The sequence below is a fragment of the Triturus cristatus genome, chromosome 10, assembly GCF_964204655.1.
Source record: "Triturus cristatus chromosome 10, aTriCri1.1, whole genome shotgun sequence".
Classification (NCBI taxonomy): domain Eukaryota; kingdom Metazoa; phylum Chordata; class Amphibia; order Caudata; family Salamandridae; genus Triturus; species Triturus cristatus.
The window spans coordinates 349,387,081-349,402,654 of NC_140593.1; the positions used below are offsets into that span (position 1 = coordinate 349,387,081).

A 15,574-nucleotide genomic window follows, 5' to 3' on the forward strand; every position below is an offset into this window, starting at 1 on the left:
CCTCAGAGGCCTACCAGGGGCTGCAGCATATATTATGCTACCCCTGTGAAGCACTCAAAAATGGCACCACAGGTCTGCTACTGCAGCCTGGGTAAGGGTGTGCTTGCACCCCTTACAGTGGTATAGGCTACCTATATCCACATATATATACAGACACATATAAACCTATAAGCCACTCCTATGGCAGGCCTTGACAATCCTGAAGGCAGAGTGCTTGGTTTTATGTGAGAGGGTGCCCAAGCATGAGCTGAGCCCCTCTGCAGCTTTCGGAAATACTTCCTTATGGCTGTTCTGTGATAAAGCCATACCATATACTCTTAAGTGCATTATAACCTCGCGGTAAATGCTAACTTTGGGATGGCTGCATCAAAACATGTCGCATTTGGTGTCAAACGCTTTGGAATACTCCCCCCCGCCAGTTCTGGCGGCAGGGGTAGCATTCCACCCTTCTAGAGGGAGAGACATCTTCACACTGGCTAAACCCGGTAGGACTTTCCAGAGCCCTGGCATCACAAAATGTATGGCCCTGCCACAGACACGGGTCTGGCCGCCTGCTGCTGACCGAAACTCTGGCAGGGGAGGCCTGGGCAATAGGTTTCCTGTCGAAGGGAGGTGTAACCACCTCCCCAGACAGGCAGATGTGGATTGGGGCTGGGCAGGAGCACTCTCTGGTGCTTTGAAGTCCAGCACTGGGGGAACGTTTGCTGTCCCTGTGCAAATCCCAGTTCAATCTGGTTGCAGGGGCTACCTGCCCCTGCTCTGGCGCGAATCTGGACAAAGGAAACGGTTGTAACCACCCCTCCTTCCTGGGCCACCCATAGGTGGGGCCTTAGAGTTAGTCCATCCCCTAAACTTACTATAAGTATAGGAATCCAGTCCCTAGGACCTTAGATTACCATGGACGAAACTCTGCAACGTACATCCTGGACCTTCGACGTTCTATCCTGACTAGAAGACTGAAGAGATCTCCCTTGGGGTCAAGGAGTGACTCCCCTGCTTGGCAAGCACCAAAGAAGCAACTGACCGGTCTGCAATTCTGAAGCTCCCGCCGGACGCCGAAGTCGCTGCATCCCCAGAGGTGGATTTCCCGATGCTACCCTGAGTCCACAGCAAAGTGGTGGCCCGTGGCTATCGTGGGTGACGTGGAACCGTGACCCCTGGACACCGTGAACTTTTGCAGCAACACTACCTTCCTGGTCCTCCTCGAAGTTGCGCTTTGGGCTCCGAGTAGCCCCAGCCTTGAGCACCTCCAGCACCGAAGATTGTTGGCCTCCACTCCACGAGTGACCCGTGGGCCAGCTTCCAGTGCGACTGCTCGAGGCTCCTTCGCGATCACTAGCCCGTTGGCTAGCAGGTCCCCACGAAAGCAACTCCTTTTCTGATTGGGCTTACCTGGTTGCTCCAGACGTGCCCCGAATTACCCTCGCTGGGTGAGTCCCTCAGACCATGCAGGTCTGCACCGCAGTGCTTTCTCTGAATTCCAGTGACTTGCCGTTGCCAAGGCTTGTTGGGTCCATTCAGGTCGCCGACACCGCAGCACTCAACAGACTTCGTGGGACAGCTCGAATCCGGATCGTGGACTTCGTCGACGCATCCTGGACCTCGTGGCTGAAGAGTCAAGACACCCTCAACTCACCTGAAGCACCCGACATCTGTGGGCATTGGTCCATCCTGCCCTCGGTCAATGGCAAGTGACCCAGACTCTGTCCCCTCTGCTTTCAGGTTCCTTCCAGCCTAGATCCAGGCTTGGATCACTTCGGACACTTCTCCTCTTCACGGCAGCAGCAGCTCTTTGCAGGCTCCCATTGAAATTGACGACGCGACCCAACACCAAAAGACACCTATGCACCCGGCTTCCCTGGGTGATGTAACTAGAGTACTCCGGTGCTCTCGTAGAACTTCTAAAGTCCAAAAGGGTTTGGTCCTGACTCAATTAGAAGTGTCCCTAATCTTTAAATTTCCAGCTAGACCTCAAGGTTTTTCTGGACATATTGTGGACGTCAAACTTCGCAGGTTAAGTGGGCCTCTTTACCACATAGCATTATACATGGTGCCGAAGATACCAAATCTCAAAAGAAGAACGGGTCTATTCAAGAAACAACCATAAGCATGGTACAGTAGGCTTTGGATTAGAATTATTAGTGTACTAAAGTCAGCAAAGTGAGTTTATGGTGGGTCATATACTCACATTTTTAAACATTCAGAACTCAAACACATTCTTTCTGCTTTTTGAATTTTTGTCTGTCAGACTTAGGCAGGTCGGCATTAATTATTTTGCAGCCGACCTAGTTGTTATTTCAATTGCGTGGTCGTCAAGCAACAGAGAGAGCACTCTTCTTAACAGACCACCATACGAATCTGAGGTTCAATTGCAAGTTTAATATTTGGCAAAATGTATAGTTTAAAAAAAAAAAATTTGAGACTGGGGTGGGGGCTGACATAGCGCATTAAAATTGTGCATTGAAAAAGGCAGATTAATGTGAGTCACCTGCTAAAATACCCACTTCAGTTTTGTTCTCATTTGAGTAACTAACCAAATATATCCTTAATCAAAATAAATTTATGCCACTGATAATTGGATTTCAGAATTCATTTCCAGGCCTTTCCAGAAGTATACACCTAGAAATAAGGGTCATAGTGCAATGATTTGTACATGTTCAACATGAGTTGAGAAGAAAAATGTGCTGTTACATATGAGATCACTAGCAGACTGTCACATTACATTTTGGGAGACTCACAGGATTATTAAAACCTTGGTATGTGGTATGTTTAGACCGCCATGATGATGGAGGAAATGCCTCAGCACACCCAGTGGCAAACTGCAAACCATATTATTCATTAAGAGGTTAATTTCTGATAAAAGCACTTTGTCAGACAAGCCATGTTTTGGTGAACCACTCTGCACTTTCTTTTATTTCCACATCTGTAAATAATTGCGTGTTAGGTGGAGCCAAAATTCAACATTAACCTTTCAGTGTATGCTAGAGTGCAAGCTAGTTTGGAAACTGTTCAGCTAAATGTCGCCGATATATATGAGTTTCCATTACGCTGGCCTTCGTGAACTTAAGAACCAGGACAAGGTAGAGGGGGTCTTCTAATAGGCAGTCATGCTAAATAATGGGTTGCGTGTACGAAGATTCAATATCACAATGTTCATCCTACTATTTGAATGAATCAAGCACTATTAAAGCAGATTTGCAGCTGTAGAGGTAGAATTCAAGTTGGACATTTCCTTCAATCAAATTAGAAGCCACTATCTTACAGATTTTTTAAATCACTTTGGGCTCTCATTTCAAATTGTTGCTTATGTTGATAATATAGTTGTAGTCACTGTGGATCCTGCCTATGTGGTGCTAAGTTTTGAATGATTAACAATGCATTTTGGAAAATGTCATTTCAATGCTAACAAAATAAAAATCCTACATGTAAACATTTTTAATTGTAATATCCCTTATGTATATGATCAAATGACTTGACCACTGTAAACCATACTGTAAAACTAAGTGTGCTGGTTTTGGCAGACTTTCCTTTACAGTCCCCTGCTAAATTATAACCTTAGTGTAACTGATGCAGAACGGTTTCAATGGTGCTGATAGTCTACCACTTCTACAACAAAATGAACCTCAATAAACATGTGCTAGAGTAGTATTCATTAATCAATAATATGGAAAAATACTCCAGCAACAGAAAGCTCTGAAAACTTTAATGATCATTAAGAAAACTCTTCAATACATTACAGGTTTCAAAATGTAAAATATTCCAAACCTTACCTCTTCTCGGATATGCCCTACTTGTTCTTCAAGGTATTCGTTTCTTTCTGTTAAGGCTTTATTCTTCTTCAGTAGTGACTGGCCAATGTGTGCAGCTAACTCTAAATCCCGTTCTTTCTGTAAATTGCAATGAGAGACCAAGAGGAGGATTACTTTTAATACTTTTCTTTAACATATTGTAATGTCACAAGACCAAACAAACATATGTGCTTAAAATAAAATGTATTCTTATTGATGATACTTGTCTCTATAACAAATTCAATACAATATGACCTTATATGATCATTCAGGACCAGATTTCTGAAGGCTAAAATCTGACAAGAGAATATACCTTCTACTAAGGGAGAGTTCTGTGTGTTTTGTGTTTTACCATTCATTAAGGGAGGAAGCAAATGTAACCATACAAATTATTTGGTACTGTAACCTTCAATGGAAGGTTTACTGTCTGTCATATAAATATCTGGTTAAGATAACATGGGTTTAGGAGGTAACAATGTTTTAACCCCTTCGGCGCTCATGACGGAACGGTTCCGTCATGAGCGTCGGTTGGGCTGTGCTCATGACGGAACCGTTCCGTCATGAGCCCGCCCGCGCAACGAACCTTCAGCGTGGCGCGGGAATCCGCGCCGCGCTGAAGGGGTTAATGAATCACAGCAATTAAAGTACCAAAACAAAATATATGCCTACATAGAGACACTTTCTGGCAACTTATTTCATATGCCCCACACACCAAGGCACTGGATTGTTTCTCAAAATTATATACTTTTTTTATTATGCTTTTGGAGGAGTTCCTAAATGTTAAAACAGTAAACATTCAAATAAATAAACTTAAACAATCAGGAATGATGTGATTATTAAACCAGGCAGGGAGCTGAAGTGCACCTGGGCTGTTGCCAATGGTGGCACTATTGAACAAGGTGGCAGTGGAAATATCTCTCTTGATTATTATACAGAGCAGCTAGCGGTGGTAAATGTGGTGGTTTGCTTGCTGATAGTACAGGTAATGTAGGGGCTGCTGTAAGGGGTAGCTACCAATTTACTGCCGGTGGGCATTGTAACGATGATGATACTGTGGAGATGCTGTTAATGGAGATACTGCAGGTAAGAGGGGCCACCGGGACTAAGAGTGGGAAGAGGTGCCTCATCAGTAGGCTACTGATCTCTGTAGCATCAAGGGTTAAGGCCATAAAGTGATCATGCACCTGAAGTGGTTGGTGATGTTACTGTTGCCAGCTCTGGTGCCACTTTCCAAGTGGCAATGTGGGGCTTGTAGTGTTTCTAAAGTTTGCTTTCTCATTGAAGACATGGTTTTCTACATATTGTGCTTGGATTCCGGTGTACATTACAAAGCTTAAGTACAGAATCTAATTAGGCATAGCTATCTGTACCATGGGAGCATGGGGAAATGGTTACTAACTAACCACATACCATAAAGCCAACAATTATACCAAAGGTTCCCCAATGCAAAATAATTGGGATTCTCTGTTAAAACTTCCTTCATACACGAAATCTAGCACATGCAAAAGGCAAATATTCATAGATGAAGATGTAAGAATTTATGAAGGTTTTCATGGAAATCCTATATACTATGACAGACTATCCTCTATAGTCTACAATGTTAGTTTTAGTGCCACCAAGGGAAGAGACTCCTGGGTCATCATTTTCTCAAAATTGCCAAATCCGCCACATCCTGCAATGTCTAGCAATGGCCAACATAAGCTGCCTCTAGAGTTATCTTATCAAGTATATTTTTTCGACTGGTATTTTTGGTGGACAACAACCCTTTCTGTGTTACACAAGTCACATATAAAAAAGGTACCGTCCTACAATTTACAATTGATTTTATTTTTTTAAATGAATGCTGTCTGGTGTTGTTTCAAAAACATGAAGTTCTGTATCACTTCACATGAGGTAAATACCCTCCACTTTCTGAAAAGTAACATAAAATATTTGAAATGTTGTAAATAATTATCTGAATTAGTCAATATAATTAAGACAAAATAAAGAGAATGCATCATTGTTTAACTAATAGGTGTATATTTCAAAAGTGTGGCTGACTCAGCCTGCTTCACGTTATATTCAGTTCTATTCACAAACCTCTTCGAGTAGACGTGTTACAGCATCTATATCATTGTATGTTTTAGTCATCTGGCCCACTCGTTCAGCACATAGAACTGCAGGGGGGAAAAAAGAAAAAAGAATTATGCAGGACATGATTGGTGGAAATTTTATATATCCTAGTACCAAGCTTTTTTACTCTGTAAGCACCACTGACATCAGCTTTTTTTTTGTCATGAAAATGAAAGCTACTAATGATGGATCCTAGATCCTATGGAGGGTGGTTAGCTAATCTCGTTAGCTAATCTCGCCTATGGGTCAGAATATCAGGAAGCTTGTTATTTTTTCTTCAGTTCCTCAATTCACAACAAATGCTCAGGAACTCATTAGCTAGAACTTCATTTGTTGAAAATCATTTGAGGTAATTTCAGAAGCTCCAAAATTGCTCTCATATCAGCAGTTCATTACCAGATTCTTAGTCAGAGGAAATCACATTGTACTCTCATATCATTCAATTATCGGTGAACAGTCAGTTGATTAGTTTATCTTCATTTTGTCAATTCATCAACTTCTAATTATTGCAAAAGATTTTCTTTTTGTAATTGGTGATCCACTTAGACTGCAAAAGAGAAGAGCCACCAGTAATCCACTGCACAGCTTCTGCAACAACCACTAAAACATAACAGTCTCTTTCTCAGAAAGTGGGAGTGAAAAAAATGGCTCACCACACAAAACATAGTTAGAAGTATTTCTCCTGACAGTCAGAGACTATCAGTAGTTTGGTTCATGCCTTAGAGTATGATACAACACATGGGTCCAATGTGGCCCTAATTAATGCTTATCAATGTATTCACATGTAGAGGATGAAAGGTCTTACCCAACAATCTCCATCAGAAACAAATCAAGTAATAAACAAATGTTGAAAGTAGTGACAATTTTTTAGGGTGAGGACATTTACTTCTAAGCAAGAACGTCTAAGGAGAGATATGCCTAGAAAAAAACCACATTTTTGCCTTGGGGATATGAATGTTAGATAATACAAGAGGCAAAAAAAAAAAAGAATATGCTAAGAATGTTAATGATTTGCCAAGCAAAATACACACAAAAAGAACAGAGACCCCAGCCCTTGGGAACATAGACCATTTGCTACTACATAACAGAGTTTGTCATTATTTAAACAAAAAGTGTGGGAAAGCGTTGTCACATTATTCAATTTAACTCAGGGCTGGGAGGAGATTTTAGAGTACCTACTGAAAGATGAGGAAATTACTTTACTGACACATTTAGCCATACAAAAATAAATTATCTAAATCTAGATATCTCAACATATAAACATTATATGCAAAAGCTTTGGTGTCCTGAAACAAAATACGCTAGGATTGATTGCCTTCGAGTTGTTTTTTAAAAAGCACAAATTAGATGGCAGAGTCATGCTTATTATTTTTACTTTTCACTGAGACCAAGTATATATTGGATATGTTTTATTATTCGTGTGTTTATTTGAATTCACTTCAATTGTTTGCGCAAACAAACCTTGAGCTATGAAACTGAAGACTGATTTAAGAATTCACGCATACATAAGAACCTACATTGTAACATGTGCCAGAGTCTGATCTAAATGAAGAATGCAAGAAAGAAGCATTCCTCAAAATCGGTTATTGGAAGACAGTGAAGTTGGCCTACTATCAAGAGAAATTAGTTAATTTAAGTTTCAATGAGAACTGAGGGTGACTGCAACAGGCAAGGAGGATTTAAACATGCCTCTAAGTTGATAAAAAGTGGTATTAAGTTACACCCCTACATGAAGAAATGCAAAGTTGTTGGAGCAAGAGCACTACAAACAGGCTACAAGAGGAGCAAACACTCTGAAAATAAGTAAAACCAGAAGAATGCATATAAAGTGGACTGGTACGAACACAGATTCTGCAGCAGTTCAAGATGAGTGAATACAGTGTTTGAGGTGCCTTATCTAGTCATTTTTTTTGTTTTTATTTCTATCACGTTTGATGTACTAATACTTGTATATTCATAACATGACTCGTTACCACGCAAAATGTTTTTTTTTTTAAAAATTCATGATGAGAGCACAACGGGGTAATGTAAATTCTCATTATTCGTAGAAACTTCTTGTGGATTATCCGCCGCTTCATGTTACAAATGAAACATTTAACAAATAAGTACTCTGGCAGTCTATAAGAGTGGCTGAACAAAGGGCCTTAGGATAAAGGTGCAAACCCTAGGTCTATCTTAGCTGACTTTTCAGATGCATGGTAATGCATATGGAACAACTGGTAGGTAGATAGTACAAAAAAAGATAATACATGTAATTTGCTTCAAAGGAAATAGAAACTGAAAGATGATAAATTAACTTTTAAAATTCTAGCATAATTGCCATTTTGATGGCACACTTTCAGACAGCTCTAAACATGCCACATAACTGCTGCGGTAGAATTGCTGGTTACATCGTTTATTCTACAAGCAGGAAAGGGAGTACAAAAGATTGAACAGTAGAGCCAATAGGATGATTGAAAGTCTGGGATACGAACCTGCAGAGGTTGAACGTTATGGACCATAGGCCTCATTTGCTATAGCGGGATCGATCTAGTTGTACTGAAGATGGGTAGGTCTTGGCAGCCCATGGGTTCTGTGTTTTTGGGGGGTGGGTGGGGGGGGGGGGGTGGGTAAGGAACAGGGAATCAGGATACTTTAGTGAAAGAGCTTAGAACAGCTACATAAATTAAGTTACCGACAAAGAAATTTTGTGAAAGCAATCCTAAAGTAATTAGATATGTAGGACTGTTTTGAATATCGTAATTTCTGCCAAAACTAAATTTACCTCCAGCTATATAGTGTTGTGCCTGTGGAGAAACGTTAAGTCAGGTTGATCTTACTACAACATTTACAAACATAGCTAAGGACACCGCACGGCTTTCCACGATCTAGTGACGGATTGCCATTCTTCTAATGGTGCACCAAAATAGGAGTATAAATGGTATCCGGCAAAATAGAGATTTGTATGTAATGGATTTCTTGATTGTTTTTAAGACATACATTAATAATCAGTGCAGAGTAGTGTGTTTCTTTATGTGTGTACATTTCACAGATAAACAGACACAATGTTCCTCTCAAACAAAGGCATTTCCAGATAATCATTAACCACTACCGCAAAAAGAGGAAATAAATGGATTTGCAATATGTAGTTCTGTCTGCTATTTAAGAGGGTCTCCAAGTACCAAGGAATCAATGAATCATTTAGGGAGCACATCACGTCAACCAGCTAAATGCACATGTGGTTCACAACAAAGAAGGATGGAAAAAGCTAGCACGGAAACATTTTAAGCGGATGCTTATTTTGGCCAGCCACAGTATACAGAAGAAAGAAGCTCAGAGCATTGAAACTTTTGTGACACAAAGTCAACGCACTACATTAGAGCACTCTCAAATATTCTGAAGGCTCTGCTGATAACTGGAAACGGTTATGCACATGTTCTTTTAATAGATTTAAACATTGTCCACTGAGGGCAAGACCTTGCAGCAGTGTGAGTGGTTTGCTCCTTGGCAATGAGTTTTACTTTGTATTCCACTTACAGGAATCACTCTGAGAGGTCATCATTATTTCATGTTTGCATCAAGCTTAAACCAGACAATTGTAGTTGTTTAGACGTTCAGGGGTAGAACGCCCTAGCGCTGGCCAGGACTGTAATGAAGAAGCCAGCAATTAATAACACCAGATGTGTGCTGGGCAGGCTTGCATGATGTTGCAGAGAACTCTGATGGTTCTATTGCCCCAGTGACTGGAAATAAAAAGTTTTAAAGCAACTTAGTTTTAATATCAATTGGATTTTTTTATATATGCTTTCCCTAGTGACTGCAGGTAGTGGGTTCCCAACACTCATTTTTGGGGAACGGGACTTACTTTCATCATCAGACTTTGACCCAGAGCAAGGGGGGAAAGCCAAAGGGAGGACAAGGGAGGTAAAATAAAGGCTGAGAAAATAGTGACAAAGATAATAGCCAGGGACAAAAAGAAACCGCAAAAGTGAGATGAATAGACAAGACGTATAGGGTGGTGGAGGAAAGCGGCCTGAGGTGGATTCAAGATGAAGCAGGGAGCCTCGGTGGCGGGCTCAAAAAAAAAGTTTGACCCCAGCACTTATTTTATTGTTTGGTTATTTTTACAAATAAAGCACTCAGTTTCGCTCTTCAATTTTGTTCTCATCTATCAGGACCCAAAAACGCAGTGTAAACCATTTTTAAACCTAAAGCTGTACCATGCTTGCAAGGAGAACTGTCCCTTAGCAGCATGCATCTTTGCGCCTAAATCAATCCTGTGGGAATCCACCCAGGACGCACAAACTGCAGCGGAACACAATTCCTGCCCACCATTTTGCCACACAAACTTGGGGCAAACTTCTGCATCCAGCAAACTTGGTATCAACAAGTAATTCTTGTTAGGTTGCAAAAGGTAGTCTGTTGCTCAAGCGCGATTACCACCAGTTGTAATAAGGATCTTCATCTAGCTCCTGTCCAGTTTTCAGGTTATATCAGCAAACAAAACGAAAAAGGCATTACTAGGGAGTCACTTCCATTCACAATGAACGAGCTAAGCCTCTAACTCAGACATCAGTGCCCAGTTTTCCTGACCACATGAACCGACACAGCCACAGTGATTCGCTTTTTACTAGATATCCCTGAAGTGAAGCAGCTTTCAAAGGGCTCGATTTACATTAAAGAATACACTTACATCCCAAGGTTTAGTCCTACATTTGCAATAAATTTAGAACTTTTTTTAATTCACCCAAAAAATCTAGTAGTAGTCATGCGGAAGTGTGCCACTCAACTATCCAGGAGTACTCAAAAGGATAGACATTCACACATGGAGAAATACATTTAGACTCGCGCAAATGCTTACAAAAGGTGTATGTTCATTTATGGTTTTAGTGGGGTTGCGAGGTATCGTTTCCAATGAAGTACCACATTTCAGTACACCCAGGTCAACTTTTGCTTTTTTACTATCTCATCCTTACCTGGACAGGGACATACGCATGCCAATGACCAAAGTACATCACTGACTATATACGGCATGGGGAAATGCCTTAAAAAAGTTTTAGAACATTCCAAGAAATCACACATTCGTAGGTGTACACCAATTATTTAGGGCATATCTACCCTGGAAAAGATACTCCCCACCAATAAGGAACTCTGCTCAGACCTAAAATTATAGTGTGGTGACATAATTTTATATGTAAGTAGAGGATGTAGCCTTACGGCTAGAGCGGTCGACCTCGAAGCTGGGGAACCGGGTTCGACTCTGAGCAACTACGCTCTACATCCTGTGATTCTGGGCAAATCACTTAATCTCCCTGTGCCTAACAAAAATGAATGGGTCCTCATGTAACAAAACTAGTGCTCATGTAAAGCACTGATAACTGATGTCTCGGGTCTAGTTCTAAAACTCAACAAAAAAAAAGTAAATACATTTAGTACACTGGCACATCGCATTTAGCCTTTCTGTAACTGAGACAACCTAATTTGGTTATAATATAATGACCCAGTAATTTTGGGAAATCATGTTGTATAACTTGTAGTTGACGATTGGGCGGGTTTACTGAGGTACTGTGTCACCAAAAAGTATCTACTGAGATGTGTCCTGATTAACTGCTATCTCTTGCATTTGCTAGTACTCCCATAGAGAATGTAGCCAAGCTGCATATGGTCTAGCAGTACCATGTAGAATAGAACTGTGCAGGGATAAATACCCAGACCTAAGGGAATTTCTAACTCTAACCTTAATGACAGCTCCACAAGACTAGATATGGGGTGAGGGGACAAATCCATGCCTTCCTCCATGTGTGATATGAATTCCCACCGATTGGAGGGCTGTTCAATATGGACACTTGTTTAAGCATATTTAAGAATACAAAGAGTACATCAGACTTAAATACTGAGCTGCTATGTCACATGCGGCAATTCATGTTCACAATATAGCACCATAAATATGGTTACGGGTGATGCAGCAATCAATTAAAGCACAATAAAAATAGGGGTATTCCAATGCCAATGCCCTGTTGGTAGAAATAGTCAGGAAGGTGGAGCCTTGAATCTCCAAGCAGATTATATTTGGGTCAATAATCTTTTAGCATCAAGCCCATGCCTCTAGATGTTAATGAAACCCATTGCTGACAGATCTAGCAATGTTGATGAACTACGATAACTTGGTTCAGGTTTGTTTGCCCTTTTAACAGAGGTATCAATCTGCATATCCATTAGGCGGGCACATTCAAACTACATCCTATTGAAGACAAATGGCCTTCAAATGCATTTTCACCAAGGAGCATGAGAACTTTGGAGCAGAGATCATTCGGTACTGCAGCTCTTGATGGTATGAGCGCCAAAAGTGGTCCTTCTATTGGCTTATTCACCTAAACTCTCATCTTTCCATTAACATCAACCCGAGTCTCAAAGAACCTCTTCTTTCCAAACCCCATATAAAATTAAAATGCTTTTTGTGAAAAATGTCAAACCACGAGACACCAGTTTCTAAAATAAGTCTGCATTTTCCTTAACGGCATTAAACATATGCTCCACATTCATATGTTTGAGTGTTAGGGGCCCAACTTACTAAGATACAGGTCGCAAAACCTGGTAGCAAATAGTGCACTGAGTTATTAGAACCCGTCTCTGTAACCAGAGGACTCTTAGGACACATCTGAAGAGGGAGATCGGAGAGGGAGGGGTCACAGAACAACTTGCCTAATGAATAATATTTAGGCAGGTTTTTTTTTTTTTTTTTATCAGCGACCACCTGTGTTTGGTTCCATACATAGGTATGGTGGCCTGCAAGGAACAGCAGATAGCATCCCAGTGTCTCCATTTCCCAAAAGGAAAGTTTTTTTTTCTTTTAAACAGACCATACTCGTTAAAGGGAACAGTGCTGGTTTTGAATTAAAAAAGTTTCCCATTTGGGAATTCTTCCGGAGGAGCACTTGCAACATATTTCCACTTGGTAATACACGACTGCTCCCTCCCAAGATTGTCGAAGAGTATTCACAAAGAGGCAAGTGCCTCAGAAAGGCAAATTCCCCTTTACGAATCGTTACAACCTCCTTTGATGTGTTGGTAACTGATCAATGGTTTTAGGTCATAAACCACTGATGCATACCATTGAAACTCGTAATTAGGATGGATGCATTTTTCACGTCTGCTCCTAATTGCAAAACCCATTCTGCGAAACAGAAAGGCATTTCAAATTTGTACAATGGGTTTTGTAAAAAGAAAAAAAACGGTTTTGCCCGTGATATTGCAAATCCCAGGGTTTACAATCAGAAAATGGCTTTGTACATTGGGCCCTAGCTTTTTAGGTCTCGCCTGACCCAGCGCATGCGCTCGTCTGGTAAGACTTATTGAGAGGGCCCCAAAAAGTGCTACCAGGCCAGCCTAGAGCTACAGTACATGTGCGTGGGCGCGCGCGCCGTGCTTGACCACGATTACTTTCACTTTCGCAGCCCCAGGCCGCTTTGATGTTTGATCGCGATCACTTTCGTGGCCCCACGGCTGCTTGGCATAGCCAATAGGTCTCGCTTTTGGGACCTTATAAGTATTTAGTTATCCAACTGTTGCATGGCTAAACACTTATAAGGTCCCAAAGGCGAGACATATGGGCTATGCCAATGCTTGTTTAATTTATTGCAATCCGTGTAAATTTGCTAGACTTTCTTGCACAGGTGAACCTCTTCATATCCTTCGATTTCTGGGGCTTCTTTTTCACTTCTATTTCTCTATCAAATCCTGGCCACAATCTGAATAGTTAACAATAGTCGTGGTCTGTTTTTAAAATCCAGTTTATCACAACTCTATTAGCTACAAAATATTTTGAGTAAACTTTTTAGACTCTCTATGTTCAGTAACTATGATATTGTTCCAACAGTTTCTAACCTAAGTCCAATTTATAACTTGAGGACTTGTGGAAATTTGTAGCTCTGTCCATCATGCTTTCATTTACGTACTCACGGCTACAGGATACAGAGCAAAAACTGACTTGCGTCCCTCTCCATCACACCTTTCCTGAAATTTCTGGGGGCAGTGCTCACTTTCAAAACATGAAAACAATGAGCAGAGAAACAGCTGAAATCCTAGTAGGTTCACCAGGTTAATCTTCGATCTCACCATTATTAAGTGCTATCATATGGCCCAATTCAATTATTTTCAACATGCAATGCCCGCTAACATCAATCTTGACAAAACCTGCGTTTAAGGGAGAAACATTGGTCCATGGTGATGTATATAATGAAGCTTTTAGGGAATTTAGAATAAATATTTGTGCCCTTGCATACTGACTGAAAGATCACCCTTACTTGTTTCTCTTTGGACCCATGCTGAAAAAAAATGTGCATGCTACTTGATGGGAAAAGGCTGTAATCAGCAAAATATGTGCATGTTTCTCTAAATTCAATATCAGATTTTAGAACAATGCAGGCAGTATGACCCATGAAACCTCAGCAACTAGATCCAATCCTCCTCTTTCAGGTACCCGGCATAGCGGCCATTGAAGTGCCCACTAACAAGGGTGCAACCTGGGTGGAGATTCGTGACACCTTTTCTGGCCAGCATCAAAAACTATTTTCGGAAAACTATAGTTTTTACAGTGTTTCTTTAATCTACTCCTAGGGAAGCCATTTTAAAAAAGAGGTACGTTTCAGCATTGCCTTTCATATGTGCTACTGAGACTCACTTTGTGATCCAGCAATGGAGCATTTTAAACCGAAGAAAGAGGTTGTTCTTCAGAGTTATCAGCTAGGGGAATAACACTGAATAGTGTTGACAGAGACCTGCAGCAGTCAGCTAAATTTTAATTTAGAAATTAATGACATGGAGATGAAAAGTTATTGTTAGGTTGGAAGAAGAAATCCCAGGACAATACTGAATCAATGGCCTAGTTTTCTAATTGAGAGCAACATCTCATCGTTGCAGGTGGGTGGAGGATCAGTGCTATACTCCTGCCCCAACCACTCCACTGAAGGTGGGGAAATGGCATGAAAGTGGCAGAGCAGCAGTAAAGACGGGAGGTGCAGGTAGCTGTATCACCGCCGAATAATAACAGGCACTGGCAACGCTATTAGGCCCGTCTTTACTGTGTTAACAGTCATATCACTTGTATTGTCGTGCTTTAATACATTGAAGCCATGTTTGCAAGACTTGTTTTTCTTGGGACACTTGGAGATGACAGAATGAGTAAGTTGGATGTAATAGTATACGAGGCATTTCACTGCTACTAGCTATTAATTAGGTGAGCAACTACTACAACACACACAAACAATATTACTTCACTCCGGCCCTTATCAACGTTGAGTCCATTACATCTATATTCACCATTGTTGGTCCACAGAAAAACAAGAAAGATTTTCCTGTTTAGCTCCTTGAAATAAAAATCAAACACGACACCCGCAAATGTCACATTCAGACACAATGGAAACAAAAACATGTTTCTCACAAGCTTACTAAAATGTTAACTAGTCACAGGCTCACATGGCTGACAAGCGACTCCATGCCATGTCTTAATTTCTCAGAGTACAAAAACTCTGGTCTGGCTGACCGTGCCACCCATGACAAGAGCAGCCGTGTGTCCGTCAATGTGAATTCAACGCCCAGGAGTAACTCCGCACTAACATAGCAGGGAGTGCTGCGAAGGGCTTTGGGTGAAGCAACTCTGCTCATGGGGATGCACAAAATGTGGCAAAACAGCAAAG

The 15,574-nt window shown here is 41.1% G+C and overlaps 1 protein-coding gene across 9 annotated transcripts in view; it reads right to left on the reverse strand.

Annotated features, from left to right (window-relative positions):
- The window catches only part of TRAK1 (trafficking kinesin protein 1), a 561,749-nt gene that overhangs the window by 165,842 nt on the left and 380,333 nt on the right, over positions 1-15,574 (reverse strand). For all 9 annotated transcript variants that reach the window (XM_085631561.1, XM_085631564.1, XM_085631563.1 and 6 more), the window contains 2 exons: positions 5,868-5,944; positions 3,771-3,887 (listed from right to left, as the gene is read on the reverse strand). In XM_085631561.1, the coding sequence (XP_085487687.1) occupies positions 3,771-3,887; positions 5,868-5,918 (168 nt within the window). In that variant the 5' untranslated portion in view covers positions 5,919-5,944. The remainder of the gene's footprint in view (positions 1-3,770; positions 3,888-5,867; positions 5,945-15,574) is intronic.